At 37.4% G+C, this 20,826-nt stretch overlaps 1 protein-coding gene across 7 annotated transcripts in view; it reads right to left on the reverse strand.

Annotated features, from left to right (window-relative positions):
• Positions 1-858: 858 nt before the first annotated feature.
• ctbp1 (C-terminal binding protein 1) overlaps positions 859-20,826 on the reverse strand; it is a 39,935-nt gene continuing 19,967 nt past the window's right edge. For 4 of the 7 annotated variants that reach the window (XM_081382854.1, XM_081382859.1, XM_081382858.1 and 1 more), the window contains 7 exons: positions 11,500-11,644; positions 11,201-11,407; positions 7,323-7,537; positions 7,111-7,241; positions 4,847-4,974; positions 4,537-4,651; positions 859-2,137 (listed from right to left, as the gene is read on the reverse strand). In XM_081382854.1, the coding sequence (XP_081238980.1) occupies positions 1,951-2,137; positions 4,537-4,651; positions 4,847-4,974; positions 7,111-7,241; positions 7,323-7,537; positions 11,201-11,407; positions 11,500-11,644 (1,128 nt within the window). In that variant the 3' untranslated portion in view covers positions 859-1,950. Of the gene's footprint in view, positions 2,138-3,621; positions 3,673-4,536; positions 4,652-4,846; positions 4,975-7,110; positions 7,242-7,322; positions 7,538-11,200; positions 11,408-11,499; positions 11,645-20,826 lie in introns of all 7 variants that reach the window. The other 3 variants (XM_081382855.1, XM_081382857.1, XM_081382853.1) reach the window with 1 other exon arrangement.

Genomic DNA, 20,826 nt, shown 5'->3' on the forward strand with positions numbered 1-20,826 from the left:
CTTCCTTTAGTCCTCTTGTCAGTAGACTAAAGAGTGTGGAGTGAAGTCAGCGAGCATATGTACTGTAGACAGCGTCAGTGATTATAATGGGTTCTGTTTGCTTTTAGACACAATGCTAGCATTCAGTCGGCGAAAGCAAGTGGGCGGGCCCTATAACTATTCGTCGATGTCTTTCACCCATTTGCACTCAAATGCATTTGCCTGTGTGACGTCACAAGTCCTCCAAATATCAAAAAGTGCCGTTTTTTGGAGCTTGACTAAATAAATGCTTTGTTTATAATGAGGACATTTTAAGCTCTGAAACTTGCCAGATGTTTTAATGGTACACTGACCTCTTATATGTCAAAAGATCAAGGCAAATTTAATTTCTCATGTTATGGTCTTTTTGGTCTGTTCCTTACACTACTCTAAAACAATTGGTAACATAAAATGTTTTTTTTTTATGTTTTTTTTATTATTCAATGAAGCCTTTCTGGAGCTTGGTATCCCTAGGTGAACATTCTTCAAAACTGGTTTGGAAAGATACGAGAGTGAATAAAGAATAACAGAACGTTTGGGTGAAGGAATCCTTTAATACCTATTTGTTCAGAGCGAGCTAATTCACAACTTTGAGGTAAGATCCCAATTCCCCTGTATACAAACTATTTGCAGCATGATGCCTGGTTGGTACCTTTTGATCTGCATTATTTATATGATATGATGACCAATGTCCACAAGAGGGCGTTCACAGTGATTGTGTTGTTTATATTCGGAAATGGGTTCAAATACAAAGGAAACATGAACTGAACCTCCACTATTTCTGTTGTCCTGGCATCTCTTTATTCATGGAAGTGCGATAAACTCACAGAAATGTTGTCGTGTCGCTTAACTCTGACTTTTATTTCATTTAAAATAATTCATACAAATGCATACAGTCACAAACATTTCTTTTTGGACTCTGTTTAACAAAAAATATTAATATCTCATAGTATATATAGTATGTATATTGCTAGCCTACCACTTTACCAGGAAGGAAACTATGTAGGCGATGGAGAGCTGCAACTATCCCGGCATCCTCAAAAAAAAAACAAAAAAACACACACGGTACAATCAAGTCACACACAAACAGGCAAGCATTACGCCAGCTTTGCACAAGACAAATTTGTTTTTTTGTTTTTTTTGTTTTTTACTTTTTGTTCAAAATCTGAACATTTTTCTCTTTTCTTTTTTAACCTTTAACACATAAGGTAATACATGCTCCAAAAATAAAAACATACTGAGTGTAGTTCTTTAATGTACTGTACTTAATTTTGACTACAAAAAGACAAATGGGTACAAAAACAATGCACTATGTGGTTTAATTTAAAAGGAAGGAAGGAAGGGGGGAAATAAATTTTCCTGAGAGGGTGTGCAAATCCCGCCTCTTTCGGGGCTTTTAAAATCAAACGAGTGAAACTAATATGCTTTTTTATCGCATCTATGATCAGGTGGTGATTGCCTCCTGTAAAACGGTCTATTTTTTTTTCGTTTTTTTTTTTTTTTCGTCTACAAACCATTAATCATGTCCTAAAAACTGTACACAAACAGGTTACATTCATGTAATAGCTACTGTTGTTTTAACAATGAAACCCATTAGACAGACAAAAAAAAAAAAAAAAAAAACAGATAAAAGATCGCCCACTGCACTTGGACAGACTACAATCTAAAACAGCAGGATTTTGCATCAGGGAGAAAGTTAACTTTGTTTGAAACCCACACGGTTTTCTCTTTTTTTGTTGTTGTTTTTTCCCCCCACTAGTACTTCAAAGAGCGCAGTCCACCAGCTTCAGTCAAAGAGTTGGCTACTTTGGAGTGGTGGTTGTTTTTAGTGGCTGGTTCTGAGCCCGGGAGCTTGTTTCCGCTGCTCTTCTTTGGGGTAAAGAAGGACCAGGAGAGTTCTATAGTGGTACGGAGAGCCTTTGAAGAGGGGGGCTACAACTGTTCGTTGGGGTGCTGCTCTCTATCGGGTTCGGGTTTGCCGGTTTGGCCGGGTGAGGGGGCGTGTGGAGGGTGGGCTACGGTGGGCAGGCTGTGGGTTATGGGCACGGCACTTGGCATGATGCCCTCCACTGGTGGTGGTAGACCCCCTGAAGCGAGGCTCACTATGCCTGGGGGGTACCTGCGGAAGGGGAATAATGTTAAAACCTATTAAACACCTGCAATAGAGCAACTGTCCCTGCAGTGAAGCCCTCCATGTCTCTTTGAAACTACTATGTGTGCATAATGGTTTGTAAAAAAAAACTTCCAGCTTTACAATCTGATTGAATGGCCCAAGTTTAAATGTACATACATCACATGCTACACTCCCATTAAAATGTTTAGAGTCAGTGAGATCGCTTTTTTTTTTTTTTTTTTTTTAAGAAATTAATAGTTTTATTTAGCAGGGATGCATTAACCTGATCAAAAGTCACAGTAAAGACTTTTGTTTCAAAAGATTTCTGTTAAAAAAAAATGGAATTCATCAAAGAATCCTGGAAATATTCAGCTTTACCATCACAGTAATAAATGACATTTGAAAATATATTAAAATAGAAAACAGTTATTTTAAACTGTATAATATTAATATTTTTACTGAATTATTTTTACTTTTCACATGAGCATGGTCATAATTTCCGGTTTATGTATACTATAACTTATTTCCTTTGTGCGTCACTGCCATCTTACTCTGAAGTAAACGAGAGCATGGATGCGCTAATATGTGCGTCGTCCTATATGCTAAGTTTAATGGTTCACAAAAAAAGATTGGTATGGAAAAAATGGCTCAAATTTTTGATTTCATTAGGGCAATATATTTATATTGTCCAATAAAAACTTTAATGGCCAATTAAAAAATTATTGAGCAATAGTTACCCATGCACACGCGAAAGTCTGTATATTTTTTTATTTTTGCAAAGGTCCCATTAGGGGCTCTGTACATTGCTATATTACAATAAGATTGAATTATTATTTGTAATAATGTATTTTTTTTTATTGGAAATTTGTCATATAATTTTGCTGTTCTATAAAAGCACTAAGCAGCTCGAGGCTGTGTGTTATTGTGGTAATGGCACGGAAAAACTAAAACTGTGCTTTTCAAGGATCGTTTTTCTTAAAAGCCACGTAAAATATAACTAGTGAATATATATTCTAGTTATACTTTAGCAATCAGGGCTTGACATTAACTTTTTTGCTCACCAGTCACTGTGGCTAGTGGTTTTACAAAGTTATGGGGGAAAAATGCCATATAGATATTTTTAATATCATATCATAATTTGGCAGCAGGGATATTAGGCTGCTGTCACTTTAAGACCTGACGCACTGATCCATTATACTGTTACACATGCGTTTTCTTTCTCAACTGTTAGCGTCCACTTAAAACAACTGACTGTGTTTACTTGAATACTCGCCAAGACTGGCATTTTGACATTATTTTGTGTGTATTTGATTGTTTAAGCGCAATAAGCAGCGAAAAAGAACTCAATTTAGTACCGAGAGGCGGCTTTAAGTGCGCACACTTTGGGTGTGAGAACACAATATGCGGGAATGAGAGCAATGCACCAACAATATTGATCCGGAGCAAATGAAATGAGTGAATGATGGGAGGCGGGTTTGTGTGTAACTCACTGTTGGAAAGATGAGAGAGAGAGAAAGCTCAGCTGATAGGGTGTATCTATTCTGCGGAAAATGAGTATTGGAAGTGTTATTCATGTTCATATTTCAGCATCGATATGTATCGAAAAATTTTTGACATCACTACATTGCACTTATTTTATTATTTCAGATGCCTTTTTGAAAGGCTACAATTGAAAAATGTACATATTCTATATAAAATTCAACCAGCCAAAGTAACTAGTAGGAGTGACTGCGTTACACGCCGCCGCTGAAATCGACCCGCATTTGGCGGGTTAGCGGGTGTTAATGTCAAGCCCTGCTAGTAATGTTTGATTCATGAGCAAATCATTCGTTCGAATCGGTTCTTTTCAATGAATAAGTCATACAGATTCACATATTGGTCTGAATGATTCATTGGCAAATCAGTCTTAATCAAAATGATTTCAACAATCCTTAACAAGTTAGATATTAAACAATCCTGTTTTTTTATTTCTTGATCATTATCATATTGAGTTTTTTTCTGTAAAATATGTGCATTTTATATATGCAATACCGTGCCTCATCTTATTTGCTGCCATTAAATAGTTATATATATATATATATATATATATACTGGCTCTCTAGATCCTAATGGAAAATAAACCCACTTCAGTCAACCACTAATTATTTTCCCCACACACTTGGCTCTGCGTTTTCAATATGACATCTTGATGAAATATTGTGAAGACTTTTCTAATAACATGCACTTATGTGCAATAAGACCAGGAACACATAATAAGAAGTCCAAAATGGTCTATTTTGACATCATGTTGATTTTAACCACAGTAAAGGCAATCTTGCATTGCCAGTTGTGGATTCTTGTTTTACAGCACCATCTATATTCTACATTCAGTTCAGAGGAAAGCATTTCTCAATGGTTTGTTGTACCTATAGGTGCCATTGAGTTCTGGATGAACAACAGCCGGGTCCATGCCGGCCCAGTGCGTGGTCTGTGTGAGGAACTCTTTGTTCACGCAGTTCTTCAGGCTGTCTGGAATGCGACCTGGAGGAGGAAAACAGCTTCATTACAGGGAAACCCCGAGACATTGATCACAGTACATCAAGCCTGCAGAGCTGCAATTAAAGAGCGGTTTTCACCGGACTGATGAAAGAGATCAGACACCCAAGGCTCTCAAATCATTTGACAAATGTCTGAGGCATTAAAAAGTGGTATTGATGGCTTCATGTGCCGATTTACCGGTAATAGCTCGCCGGATCTCCCGCGCCGCCTCCTCCCGCATCTCAATGGAGGCCTGCTCGCTGTACCAGGCCGCATGAGGGGTGCAGATCAGGTTGGGGGCGTCTTTAAGAGGGCCTTGGCTGAAACTGTCACACACACACACACACACACACACACACACATGCAGCAGTGTAAGAGTCTGAGTGAAAATGACTTCAGTATAATAAGTAGGGCTGGGTAAAAAATATCGATTTCTCGGTTTTAATCGATTCTCATTTTTACGAAACAATATCGATTCTTAAATCCCAAGAATCGATTAGTCATCCTGTTTTCAGTTGATGAATGAATGGATCATTGTTGCGCGCATCCCATCCAATAAATCGCAATAATCTTTGTGCTTTGTTATTATTGATATGAAACAAAGTCTCAGATTTCAAATTACGTCCATTTTGTTACGAAATTCAAAAACATAAAGCGTTTTGGCGCTGTGACGTGAGATCGCTCTTGCGCAGCTCAAGAGAAGCAGCAGCGCGGAGCGCACGTGATCTTCTCTTCCGCCTTAATAACACCAGTTACAGCGCGAAATAAACATGAATGAGCATCTGAAAGTGTGTTAAAAGATAGAGTACAACTTATCGAAGTCCGTATCATGTCTCATGGAATCGCTCAATCAGTGTTTCAACTGTGCAAAGAGGTTAGTAAACAATGTCATGTCATGTAACGTCACATTTACCTCAGAAAAACCATATCCAGTGATCATAAACCATAGACTGTGCCATAAACTCGTTAGTCAGCTAGAAAAGTTAACTCTAGAGAGGAGCATTTTGTTAAATATATGCACCATATTATATATTCATTATAATTTTTAATGTTCTTCAATATTTAATGCATGTTTGAATAAATCTGGAAAGTTTTTTATGACAGCCATCATTTAAAATTGTATATAATTTCATATAACTTTATTATTATAAAAATAAAGAAAAGTGTATTTTAAGTGTTTGTATACAAATCAGTTAATTTTTATCTTCAATATTATAGTAGGCTAATGACGCCTATAGGCTACAAATGACTCCCAGTTACAATAATAGTTAAGAGATTTGTTTTCCTTGAGAAAATTTGCAATGTATTGTACCTGATAGCCAAAATAATCGATATTGAATCGAATCGAATCGCAATCGAAATCGAATCGAATTGCAAGCATGTGAATCGAAATCGAATCGAATTGTGAAATTTGTGTCAATACCCAGCCCTAATAAGGACTTTTCACAATGAGATCAAGGAATTTTCCAGCTCTTTGTGATTACTGGATAATGAAAAAAATCTTTTTATATAGGTTGCATTGACAAAAAGCAAAATTTAGCTAAGAAATATTTCAGAGCTGAAAACTTAATTTTCATGCCTTTTTGGATTTTATATTACAATGACTTTTCTAGAGCTGGAAATCCTGGAAACAGCCTGAGGTTTGATTCAGGGTTATCATTCCCTGAAACACTTTTGTGAATTGACACACACACACACACACACACACACACACACACACACACACACACACACACACACACACACACACACACACACACACACACACACACACACACATATAAGCACCAAAATGACTAACTGGAAGGGCTATAACTATAAATGCTATAACTAAAACTGGAATAAAAATAAATGAAACCTAAATAATAATATATGAATAAATAAAAATAACAAAAAGCACATACAACTGAAAATATAAAAGTAAAAGCTAATATAAAATATTAATACTAACTATAATAGCATATTTATATATATAATACTAAAATAACATTAGACTTCACAATTGCTATGAAAGCAATTTGACCTCATTCACAAAAGTTTTCCATATCTAGTTGTCTAATAAACATGGCATTGTATACTACGAATATTGTTGGCTCTTTGACAAATTGTTTTTTAGATTTGCTATTTTGTAAGCGACTTTGGATAAAAGTGTTTCCTAAATGTAAATGTAAGTGTAAATTTAAAAGTGAATCACTAGAGATGACGTATAAATCCCTGCATTTCGCATTTCTTCTAGTCTCCTTAGAAACTGCCTTCAGGAATCAGCTCGCATTCTTTATATCCCTTGTTTTGCCTTTGATGCATGTTTTATCAGTGCGCTTTGGAGCCAAATAATACAATGCAAAAATAAAATAAAAAAGCCCTGCAGAGTCCGGGGGTGGAATAGGAATGGGGTTTGGAGCACGCAATCGAACCGAATGTCAAAACAACACAATACTTCAACATCAAATGTTGTTGTTCACCTGAAGGGCTCTGTCTCATGGACGTCCAGCGCTGCTCCCCGTATTCTGCCCTCCTTCAGAGCCTGGGCCAACGCTTTCTCATCCACCAGACCACCACGCGCAGTGTTCACTAGGAAGGCGCCTTGACGCATCTACAGCCAACACAAAATAGTGATACATCGTACACAAACGTGACGGCAGTGCATGTGTGCTCCGGTGTTTGTGAGTAGCACCTGTTTGATGGTGAAGTCGTTGATGAGATGGTGGTTGTGCTCGTTGAGACTGCAGTGTAAGGTGACGCAGTCGCTGTGGAAGAGCAGGTCCTGTAGGGTGTTGACTCTCTGCAGCCCCAGGGCTCGCTCCATCCCATCAGACAGGTACGGGTCGTAGAACATCACGTTGAAACCGAATGCTTTGGCCCTCAGCGCCACCGCCTGTCCAACACGACCTGAGAGCAAACATTTCACTTGAGCCACGAATGAAGAGCCATATAATAATTATTATTAAAAGGGTGTGTTTGCTTCCTACAGGCCACAGTATGCCAAAAGAAAGTGTTTAAAAGGTACCAGGCTGATATTATGAGCTAAAGTAATGTTTTGAATGCCATCTTAATTTCCAGCATTAATTTCATTAATGGAGTTATATTATAGCTCAATTATTTCCAGCTTCTTTGAAAAGATAAAATAAAATACATAAATAAATACACAGCAATACACTGAAGTAATATACAGTAAAATATTATATATGTGAAATATTATTATGAGTTAAAATATGTTTTCCATTTGAATATATTTTAAAATGTATTTATTCCTGTGACGCAAAGCTGAATTTTCAGCATCATTACTCTAGTCTTCAGTGTCACATGATCCTTCAGAAATCATTCTAATATGATGATGGGGGTGGTGTGGCGCAATGGATAAGACACATGCCTTTGGTGTGAGAGACCCGGGTTCGAATCCACTGTGAGACACCAATGTGTCCCTGAGCAAGACACTTAACCCCTAGTTGCTCCAGAGGCGTGCGACCTCTGACATATATAGCAATTGTAAGTCGCTTTGGATAAAAGCGTCAGCTAAATGAATAAATGAATAACTGTAAATGATTTGCTGCTCAAGAAACATTGCTTATTATTATCAATGTTGAAAACAGTTGTGCTGCTAAATATTTTTGTGGAAACTGTGATAAAAAAAAAAGGTTCAAAAGAACAGCATTTATTTGAAATAGAAATCTTTTGTAACATTCCAAATACTGTCATCTTTAATCCATTTAATGGGTAAATAACAGTATTATTATATAAAAAAAATCGTACTGATCCTAAACTTTTGAACAATAGCGTGTGTGTGTGTGTGTGTGTGTGTGTGTGTGTGTGTGTGTGTGTGTGTGTGTCGGTTTGTTAAGTAGTTTGCCAGGTCTTCTAAGCTAAATGGAAAACCTACTTAAAGAGGTTGTTCCACATTATTAAGCAAGTCACATTTCTCATGCAATATGAGGAGGAAGAAAGATCTTCCTGGAGATGAAAACCATGAAAAGGTGCGATGTCTTGCAAAAGGCATAAAAACAACTAATATTTAGCAAAAACTGAGATTTTCGAAGATTTGTGAGTGATTTAGGGCACAGAAGAACCCGGTCAGATAAAGGCTTATCAAGGGAAGTTTCTGTCAAACAAATTAGTTGTATTAAATGATGTTCCAAACATCGGTTCGGGAGGAGCCTAAACATTCAGTCCTGCGACTCCTGTCAATCATCATTACGAGTGTATATAAGCATCAGTCACTGCACCATCCCAGCGACAATTCTTCCGGCATCCCTCCTTCTCCCCATGTCCTCCTCTATTTCTCTTATTCTTCCTCTGCACTAATATAGGGGGTCTAGCCTCAGGTTTGAGCCTCCTTTCAGGACAGCAAGCCAAATATTAAGACTGAATGGGCAGGTGAACTTGTGAAACATCTGTAAAAAAGCCGCTGTTGAGCAGCAAACATGTATTTGAAGCCGCCAGTGTCTCTGGAGTCTCAAAAAAGCTCACTGAGATGATACAGACGGAAAAATAAATAATAAAGTTATCGCACAATTCTTCTGGCAGGATAATTTTATTTAGCAAAATATCTCACCATTCACTAATGCGTCCAGGTCACACTCAATCACCGTTATATGTTTGGTCTAAAGCGCAATTGCTCTCATGTTTTGCTACAGGATAGAAATTGTGATTAAATTTTCTGTCATCTTTGCAGAACTGCGATATGAAGAGTGTGCAAAGAAACATTTTAGCAACAGTGTGAAAGTGAATAGCACATAACAGGCACATACCGGTATAAACATGAATATCTATCGGCGCAATATGCGTCACATGACTAAACTTACGTCATCGTTTTTAAATACCTCCGTTTTGACAGTCCACATTACAACGCGAAAACGGCGTTTTCAAATTTATCCACTTTGGAGAGTGTTTTCAAAAAGCTTCGTTTTCATTAATAAAAATGCGTGTTGGACAGAAGGCCAAAAAGATGCGCTTTCAAACGAACACGTGGACATGCAGAGTCCTGCAGAGTTCAGCTCCAACCCTAATCAAACAGGGTTGCTAGAAAGCTACAGACAGGTGAACTTTTATCAGGGTTGGAGCTGAACTCTGCAGGGCTGACGTTCTCCACCTCTGGTCTAGATGGATGGAGTTCTGGATGGTTGGAGAATGTCCACCCCGTTCCACCCAGACTGCGACGTCAGCAAGGAGCTGGCGGGAGATGATTTGTGCTGGAATATTGGGAAGTGAGATGGAAGGTCCCTTTAGGGTCCCTGAGAGTGTCAAAATGACTTCTGCAAGATATGTGGAGATCATAACTGGCCATTTTCTGCTATGGTATAAAAAGAAGGATAGTGCCTTCTGAAATAAAAGGATCTTCATGCAGGGAAATGCTGCAAAAAAAACACCACAGCAATAAAACATTTTTAAAATGTCTTTCTACACCCACTGTAAACGTTTTCTTGACAAACCTGTCTGAGATTGATATCAGTTATCTGAAAAGATATGGAGGAATAAAAAATAAATAAAAAAATCTGAATGTCTATTGTGCTAAAATGACTGATATGTATATTGCATCATAATTTGGAACACAGTGTATATATGTGTGTGTGTGTGTGTGTGTGTGTGTTAGCCTGGCAAGCCAGACCTACATCAAGATGATAGGTCTGGAAACTCACCATAAACGCGGTTTAATCCGAGGGGCGGGATAAACGGCTGTCTTTCAAATTCCCTCTGCACGCAATAGGACAGCGCTTCAACCAACCAGAGCGTTTTCCCAACAGCCGAGCTTAGTTGATAGATTCAACTTTTGCCATATCTGGCTGGCAAAACGACGAACATATCTTCCTTTTTTTAAGAATGACTTCAGTGCCGTTCTTTGCTCTTTTCTCAAAGAAAAACTTAACTCCAAGTCCTCCAGAGTCGCGGCCAAAGCCGATTCGAAAGACTGTTCTCCAGCAGCAGCTGTCATTCTTTGTTTTCAAGTGGCAGCAGCCAGGTAACCGTCGCAACTCTGTCGTGTATGTTAAGCCCGCCCCGCCTACTCTATACGCGACGTGATTGGCCTGACCCAATTTAGGTTTTTGCAGCTCGAAAGTCTATGGAGAGTTGCTAGACTACCCTGGCTGCAAAATACATTTTGCTGCCGCTAGGGTGCGTCTAGATTTCTAGGCTATGTGTGTGTGTGCAATTTGTATGAAAAATTCTATATTGCTAAAAATGAAACTTCTTTAAAAAATCCTTATTGTTGAGGCCTGAAATGAGCACAACTGTATCTTTAACTCTCTTTTTGGTCAGTGAAGTAATCGATGCTTATTACTTCTGGATGATCGCATAGTCTCCACACATTACCGTTCGTTTCCTGTTATCTTTATAGCCACTGATGGCGCCTTCATTAGAATTTTTAATGTTTACTTAGCCTGCACCAGTCTATTAATATTTACCCACCCCTACACTGCACATAAAACCAAAACAAACCACCGCTGTTACTTTATATCTCTTTCGGTCTCAGTGGGGCTTTTCCTGGCCAGAATACATAGCAAAGTGGATCAGACTTCATGTCTAGAGTCAAAAGTCTGGCTATGTGAGACAACACACCTAGACCAATGATCCCCAGCGTCTCTCCTCTGATGCGGGCCGCCCCAGACGCGACCTCTCGGATCTGTTCCACGCTCTGGACCCGCGTGCCCTCCCGGAGAGCCTGGTGCAGCCAGGTGGTGCGTCGGTACAGGTTCAGGATGTGACACATGGTGGAGTCTGACGTCTCCTCTACTGAAGCCGCTGGCATGTTGCAGACTGCTATACCTGCAGATGTGGAAGGGTTACGGTCAGGCTCTTCATACAGCAAACACACACACATACATTGTTGTTTAATGGAAAACCTTCTTAACCATTACCTAAGTCTCCGGCAGACTTTATGTCGATATTATCAAAGCCGCTCCCAATGCGGACAATTATACGAAGTGCTTTGAACTTTTCCAGGTCCTCCCTCATCAGCGTGATTGTGTGGTACATGAGGGCACCCACTGCTTCATTTAACACCTGAGACAATATACAGAAACTACAGTCAGTCTGCGCAAAGAAGATACACACAAGTACAACAGCTCCAAAACTAAGGGGCAAAAAGTCGAAAAGATTTTTCCTAACTAAGAGAAAGTGCAGTGATTGATTTACACATTTTTGCGATTTGACTGACACATTTTCACAGTTGACGATTTGAAGAGACAAACATTACTTGATCAATCACAAACGTACTTATTTGATTAGTAACATAGAAATAGTGCAGAACCTTAAGGCCTGGTTTCACAGACAAGGCTTAGGCTAGATTAAGCCAGGATTAGCCCTTAGCTCAATTAGGACATTTAACTTTTTCATCGCCAATGACGGAAATTTCCAGCTTTCCGTGTTTTCAATTTTATGCAGTAGGGGGCGCTATTACACATCTTCTGAAAGAGCACTGAATCTCCTGATCAAAACACAGATGAAGAAGCAGAAACAAGCGATAGCATATTATGTAAAATAACGTGATCATCAACATTAAACAGAATCAAAACTGCCTAATGTTATTAAATGAAATGTCGACCCAGGACAAGTTTTGATCATCATTCTGAATCTGATTCAGACGTAGTCTTTGACAAAAATGTGATTTTCTCAGCTTTTTGCTCAAAATGTTGCTTTTTTTATATAACATACCCATAGTCAATTGTTGATCAAAAAGAATGCATTAAGCTAGAATAAAACTTGTTTAAAAGCAGTCTGTTCTTTCTTTTGATATATTGCATGTTCACATATTCATACAACAAAGTATTCTGGGGGCCATGAAACTTTTGTGAAAATGAGCAAAAATGCTGGCGGGGAAAGAGTTACCGTAAGTAGCTTTTATAAACGTTCCTTAGAAAAAAAACATAAATTGAGACTAGATTGCCGACCCCTGCACTATTTTTTATTTCTCAAGAACAATATTTAATTTTTTTATATTTTCAAATGCGCACAATGCAAGTTATTTGAAAGTTGAATGAAATTGGCTCAAGCCTGCAATGCTCTGCATGTTAATACTCACTGACAGCATTGCAGACTTGAGCCAATTTCATCCTGGCCAAGAAGATTAAGCTATGAAATGAAATTAATTGAAACTCCAGGTTCTACACCTTCATATGAGTAAACATTAGTGCTGGGCGGTTTACCGGTTCATACCGAATACCGGTGTTTATTTTTGTTACGATATGAATTTTTAATATACCGCAAAACCGGTGTATGTCGCTTTAATCGGAACGCGGCGCTGCGCGACACAGTCTCACCCCTCATTTACAACACACGTCTGCGGCGCATTACAGCTGCGACAAGGTTTTATTCCGTCCTCCACGTGGTGCGTCAAAATAGACCAGGCGCCTATATTTAGCGAAGCGGCGCGGAGAGCCGCTTCTGGGAAGCTTCGATCTGAAACACAAGCATTGACTAGAATGGGCACGAGACGTGTGGGGGTGAGAGTCTTTTTTTCTTGCGGCGCGCGTGTTTTTATACTGTATTAACGTATCTGAAGTGAACTGACGGTCTTTAGAAAAGTTTCTTTGTTATTACGATTGAATCTTTCTTTATCTTTCCTGATAAAGCAGTGTTTATGAGCGTTGCTGCTTTGTGTACAGCCGTTACCGGGGAAACCACTGTTTTCTGCCGCTCCTAAAGCGCGTCCTGCTGGCACCTCTTTGTAAACAGCCTTGCAAACCTGTATTCAGGGGCGTAGCAGCCATTATAAAAGTGGGGGGGACAAAAGCTGTATGTGACCATAGGACGTGACCCAAAGGTGATGTTCATTTTCCTGGCTCAAAACGAGGCGGAGGTGGTAAAATCCTAATAATGTTTAATAATAAGATAATTAAATGTGTAATTTTTTTGTAGATCATCATACCCTAATGTGTTTCCCACATTATTTTTGTTGGTGGAGCTTGTAACCTCTAGGGCGGTCCGGGGGGCATGCCCCCCCGGAAGAAAATTTTGTACATTTTAAAGATAAATTCATTAATCTGGTGCACTTTGAGTCACCTGAATCCACTGTTAAAAATAAATAATCCACCCACAAACCGCCCGATGATATTCTCTGATTTAGATATCTGCATCTGATCATCACATTACAATTATTCAAATTCTGGTATCAAATTATTCAAATTATGGTAACATATCACACTGAAGTAGGCTGATTTAAAATGAACATTTATTTAAAATAAAAGTTCTTCTTTTGGCAAAATTATTTCCTTATAGCCTTAACAGAGGCTTTACTCCCTTCAAACTTAAATTGTCAATGTTTCATTACATCACTGTTTGAAAACACAATTTTTTTTGTACCTTTTATAAAGGCATTTCCCCCCTAATTTTATGCTCCATCTTTCATTTTAAATTCTTAAATTTGATCAATATATTCAATTAAAATAATAAGACACTAGGCTGTTACCAATCAAATTAAATAATTTACATTGAAAAATTATAACTGTATTAAATTAGATTATTTTAAATATTTTTGAATATACAAATAAGGAATGTTGAATAGAATGATACTTTATGAAACTAAACCGCCAGTAGGAGGCGGCAGGCAACCGTCTTAATGAGCGAGTCATTGAGTCATTCATTCAAACGATTCGTTCAAACGGCTGATTTATTCAGAATGAGGCAGTTTATGAATGGGTAATTGAATCTTTGACTCAACCGATTTGTTCAAAACGCTGAATCATTCAGTAATGCAACGAGTGTTGCTGTGAGATGCGCGTTCTGCTGTGATCTTTGTTTGGGACTATTTTCGCTGATGAAACAGAGCAAAAACAGTCATTGCGACTAAAATGTAAGTGAGTACATTTTTGAGTACATCAAGTAAAATTAATGTAAGTTAATTTTAACTGTTTGTTTATTGAACTGTTATGAAACCAGTCACGGTTTCAATCTTGATGGCATTCAGGAAAACAGCTGGTCGTGTGTAGCCTTAGGCTATATATTGTTTCTTAACTAGGCTATATTGTTTCTAAAATGTTATAACTTCACGAGCCTCGACAGCCCACATTAGGCCTATATTATTATCAACTATAGGCTATCAATCGCCACTTACATCAAATGAAATAAAACAGAATCATCCATTCCTCACGTTTTCGGTGATTGCCTGGTTATTTTTTATTTTTATATTAAAAATTGTTTTAATCAGGGCATTTGTCCGAAAAAAAAAAAAATGCGGGGGACAGAATCACCGGTTTCTAAAAGTGAGCATAGACATAATATACATAGACGCCCTATTGGCCGCTGGATCGTACGTCAACGGCGCCGCCATACTGCGGAGGGCAACTTTCCCATACCTCTCATAACGAGAATTGAGAAAAATGCCTATTTCTTGTGCTGCTTGGGGCTTTACAAATCGCCACACAATTGAAAACGTCTCAGGGAATTACCTTTCTCAAGCAAAACTGAAAATTTGTTTCTTGCATTTCATTTACTATTTTTATTTTCAGAGGAGAAAGGCCACGAAATTTAAAAATACTACTGTTATTGTGTCACGAAATGTAGTTTTAAGAGTTTTTCAGTCGACAATGTAGTTGTTTAAAGCTCAAATCTGTGGTTTATTTATAAAGATAGCGCCTTTTTAAAAATGTTATCTGACGGTTTCGGAGTTGTGAGATCCAGCGATCCCCGCGGGCGCTCAGCGCTCATGTACCCCGCCGAGAACAGCCTTGCCTCGGCTATAGTGCATGTCGTACACCGCTTCTGAGTTCTGACGTTCGTCGCTGTCAGTCTAGTGAGAATAATTCGTCTTGTGTTTATCTAACGGGCGATCTTTGGTTTCATTAATCTATAATTTGTTCCTTGGCAGATTGTTTTGGCTGAGGGCAAAGTGAAGTTTCATAACTTAATATATTTAGGCTATTATAACAGTGTAGCCTGCTGTATGTTTGACTGGATCGTTTACTTTATTTCTTGATTTGTATAGCTTCTTATACCTTTTAAAAACTGAAATTTAACAAAAAGAGACAGGGTTGCGTCATTTTATTTTATATAGCCTATGTAATAATATTTTAAAATGTATAAATTTACATTATTTATTATTGTTATTATAATAATATACCACTTGCAATAATCAATCTATTATAGTTATGCTGTTAAATTATTTTACTATTCATAGTAACTATTTAACCTATTATTTTTTATTGTCTATATTCTGTAATTGATATTTCATATTCTAGTGCTATTAGTATACATAAACTATATGCTATTATCAATATATTATTATTATTATTATTACTATTTTATTTACTGTATACTGTTTGTTTATTTTATTGACTAAACTATTTACTATTAGCCTACCTCTCACTTTATCTTATATTTACTATTTGCATTGCACTGTAGTTGTACCATATCATATTACCATAAAGGATCCATCAGTTATCTTTGTTATTGCTAAAATCGGGTCAATGACAGAATATGCTTTTCCCACAATAAGAAAACTTTATTTAATTTAATGTGAAAATTAAATTATATCTCAGTATGGGGGTGTTCACAATTCTTATCCAAGAATGAAAAGCTAAATACATGACAAGCCAGAGCTTTGGCCATTCCTTATTAAAAAAATAAAATAAAATATAAGTCTAACTATCGAGAGTTTAACTAACTACAGATGGAACTTTTTTTGTACACCACATACAAACCACCGAAATCGGTTGATAAATGTAATTTTTTTTGGTTATACAGAAAAACCGCAGCTCACCAGTTTACTTGCATTTGATTACAGCGCAGTCTTGCCCTCCACAAAATGGCGGACGCGTTGACGTATCGCAGCAACGTTCCAAAGCGGCCAATAGGGCGTCTATGTATATTATGTCTATGAAAGTGAGGGGGACGTGTCCCCCCCGTCCCCCCCGGTTGCTACGCCCCTGCCTGTATTATTAATATTAGTGTGGATTTTTTCTATAATATTCACTCATGACAATAAAATAGGGCATTATAAGTAAATCTACTGCACTATTTCCTCTCTCACTCAGTAGAAAATGTGGTAAACACCCATCATGCTTGAGAAAAAAAAACCACACAAAAAAAAACCGGTAAAAACCGTGAAACCGGTATAATTTAGAAAAAAACCGTGATGTTGATTTTTGGTCAAACCGCCCAGCACTAGTAAACATTAAACCAGATGAATTGAAGTCATTACAAAAGATTTAAAAAAAAAAAAAAAAAAATTTCAAAGAAAAATGCGTCAAACATAATGGCTGCATTGATGCATGACAGATTATTCAACTGCCATTTAAAGATCTGATCACACATTGTGTAATTACATTACATTATGTTACAATTACATTACAATTCAGAAACAACAACATATTATTTGAATTGTAGAATACTTTACATCATGGTGGTATTAAATGTACAGAATTGAACTCATGCTGATTTTAATCAATATCAATTCAGCTGTGTACCATTGCAAAAGTACTACCAAGATGTAAAAATACTTTACAATGAATAAATAAAATGGAAGATGAATAAAACGTGGTTATGAGGTTAAAGTAATGATAGTAATGTTTTTCATATATATGGTAATGAGAATGTGGGGATGCGTTTCATTGTCATGAGATAACATGCGCTTCAGTGATCATGTTTTTATGTGAATCTGATAAGGACAACCTGATGTAGACTCTTTGAGGACAGTAAACGCACACACTCTACGCCTGCAACGAGCTTCACTGTTAATATTACTCATGAGTTTCGTTTCTGCTGATGACCAAAAACAAGAGCTACACTGTACAACTTGGTTGATGATGATTAATCAGTTTATTTGAAAACACTTGACTATGAAGGTAATATGATGTCATAAAGAATCGCATGTGCAGGGTAAGATTAATTTACACCTTTACAAATCCTCTCTTGCGCATGCAAATTTAATTTACGCTTGCAATCTTATGTGCACTTTTACAAATCTTACCCTGCGCATGCGATTCTTTCTGACATCATATTACCTTCATACTTGACAATCTAATAAACCATCAAGTTCTGGAGTAACACACTATAAGCAGATTTAACACAACATGGGCCCTATTTTAACAATCTAAGCACATGCGTGGCTAAAGCACACAGTGTTGTGGACCCGTTTATAGGCTCATATAACAACAAAAATTGCGCCATTGACTTTAGACCAGGTTATTGTTGGTCAATGGCGCAATCTATTTCAGTTGCCTCAAAACAGGAACGCGCCAACAGCGCCTGAACACACCTCGTTTTCAGACCAGCACGCCCATGGTTGACAGATGGGCGCAAATGCATTTGCCATCTAAACAACGTGGCGCAGGACGTGAAAATGATAACTGCGTCAAGCAATCAGTGTTGTTTAAGAGCAACAACAGAATGAGATTTTTACAGCCATTTTTTACATTTTAGTGCACAATTTCCATGTCACTTTATCACCTGCTAATTGATTTAGCATCTTATCAGAAGTTCTTTCTCCATATGAAGTGAATGTACAGTTTCTGTCCATTCAGCAGTGGGCGATTAAATAAGTCAAATAAGGAGGCTGTTCGCAGGTTTGTGGGAAGGGGCAGAAAGCGAGTGCCATCTGTCTGTGCAGGCCTGGGGAGTGTTCTTAGAGAATCAACCTGGCAGCCGCCCAGAACCACACAAAACATGCCAGAATCAGCACTTCAGCAGAAAACAAATGCGGGCTCTGGCTACATTAAATGTCTGAATGAGCATTAAGGCATTCAGAGGGAGCAAATATTTATATGCCATGGAATTAAGGGAATTGTGTTGAGAGGGAATGGTTTGTGGATGGTCTTTCGTGTGTAGCCAGTTGAATGAACGGAGCAAATGAATTTCATTTAGGTTCACAGGTAAGTGTGAAAGAGAAAACCATCACTGACAGCAGCAAATCAGGTTTCCTCTGTGTACTCACATTATCAAACGGTGCACTTGCTCTTGTTCCAGCCAGCTGTACTTGATATTTTTCAGCATTTATTAATCTAGGTTAATGTTGATTTCTACATGATCTAATACATCGTATATTTTAACGTTAAGTAATGTCTTATGAACAAACATGAATTAACAATGAATAATAGTATATTTAAATGTACAATATATTCTAAATATAAACAAAAATGTACTAGTATACATTACCATTGAAAAGCTTGGGGTGGGTAAGGGTTTTAACATTTAAGGCTGCCAATAATTTGATTAAAAATACAGTAAAATCAGTAATATTGCTAAATATTTTACCATTTAAAATAACTGTTTTCTGTTTAAATATATTATAAAATGTATTTATTCCTTTGATGCAAAGCTGAATTTTCAGCATCATTACTCTAGTCTTCAGTGTCACATGATCCTTCAGAAATATATGCTGATTTGGTGTTCAGATAGTTGTGCTGCTTCATATTTCTATCGAAACTGTGATACTTGTTTTTCAAGATTCTTTGATGAATAGAAAGCTAAAAAAAACTGAATTTACTTCAAATAGAAATCTTTTATTACATTAAAAATGTATTCACTGTCCATTTTGATCAGTTTAATGCATCCTTTAATGCAATATATAAGTATTAATTTAAAAACAAAGAAACTTTTAAACGGTAGTACATTCCCTAGATTATTAAATGCTGCATGAATTGTTGTTCATTGTAAGTTCATGATATATAATTGAACCTTATTTGAATGTATTACCGAATTTAATTTACAGGTGCATATTCATTTCCGAGACACGACACTGGAGTCATTGACACTGGAGTTCATTGCTGAGAAACATGTCAAATACCTTTCGTAATGACTGACAAAGAGCAACGAGTTCTTGTTCTTTCACAAGGAAACAGCACAACGTGACAGATCTAGCTTTAACAAATGCTAAAGAAAATGAAGGATCAATGGCTGCCAAGCAAGAGACTGAGAATGAAATAAATAAATCACACGAAGTACAGCTGGTAGGATGGCTGTGCGATTTCATCACGCTACCCAGTGAATTCATCTACAGTAATGAATCATTCGACTCATTTCTGGCAGAAAAGCTCACAGACTCATAAATATTACCCCATTGTGCAATATACTTCTTTAGCCTGTGAGATGAAGTGCTTTTTCCATGTAACAAAGCCAAAGAGGCTCCATCATATCGAACCAGTGGGATCTATGATAAATTGCAAAACCATTCTCAAACATATATTACATGATATATTAATCTGTATGAACCAGTGACGAAAAAATACCACTCCAGTCCATACAGTAATAAATACACATGAAAAGCATTCACAATGCATTTCACTTCTGTGACACGACATATTCCTTAGTGAAATAGTGGGAATTAATGGCAAGCATTTTCCATCTTCCGAATTCTTAATTTGTGGCCAGGATTTATCTAAGCCCTTGCTTAGTGAGTGGCAATGAATGAACAAAAGTTTAGTCTGGTTGTACTTTAGAGCTGTGTGATTAATGTAATTTTATAACATTTTTTTTCGATTTTGGCTTCCAATGATTGCACAAAAAAAAAAATCAGAGTTAAAATGATTTTAAAACTATACCTTCCTTTCATTTCCTTCACAGTGGTGTGCCTTCATTCCTCCCTAAAAGCCCAAACTTAACGTCGGAATCAGCAAAATCGGTCATTTTTGTAAAATGCAGTCTAATGTTGCCAAATTGCGGGACTATTTTGATAATAAAAGAGTTATGAAAAGCACAATAATCAGTGCAAGAGACGCTTTCCCAAGGAGGCTTTCTGTGTGTGTGCGCTCCAAAACGGGCCGCAATTTACAAGCAAATTATACTTTGGGCTTCAGGTTCACAATGATCAAATACACATAAAAATGTGTCAACATGACCAGCTTTGGTGTATTCACTTAAACACAGTCGAAAATATGACGTGTATAAAATATGTCCGTGCATTTGGTCTTAAAGGGTTAGTTCACCCAAAAATTAAAATTCTGTCAGTAATTACTCACCCTCATGTTGTTCCAACCGCGTAAGACCTTCGTTCATCTTCGGAACACAAATTAAGATATTTTTGATGAAATCTGAGCCATGTTTCACTCCTCCATAGGCTTCTATGTGACCGAAACTTGCTGGCCAAGAAAAGTTATTAAAGAGATCGTTAATATAGTCCAAGTGACTCCAGTGGCTCAATCTTAAGTATATCAAGCGACGAGAATACTTTCTGTGCGCAAAAACAAATAAAAATAACGACTTTATTCCACTTTTCATTTCCTTCTCTCTGGGCCTCTAGTTGGTTCGCGTAG

Source organism: Scardinius erythrophthalmus, assembly GCF_964197995.2.
Source record: "Scardinius erythrophthalmus genome assembly, chromosome: 13".
Lineage (NCBI taxonomy): Eukaryota > Metazoa > Chordata > Actinopteri > Cypriniformes > Leuciscidae > Scardinius > Scardinius erythrophthalmus.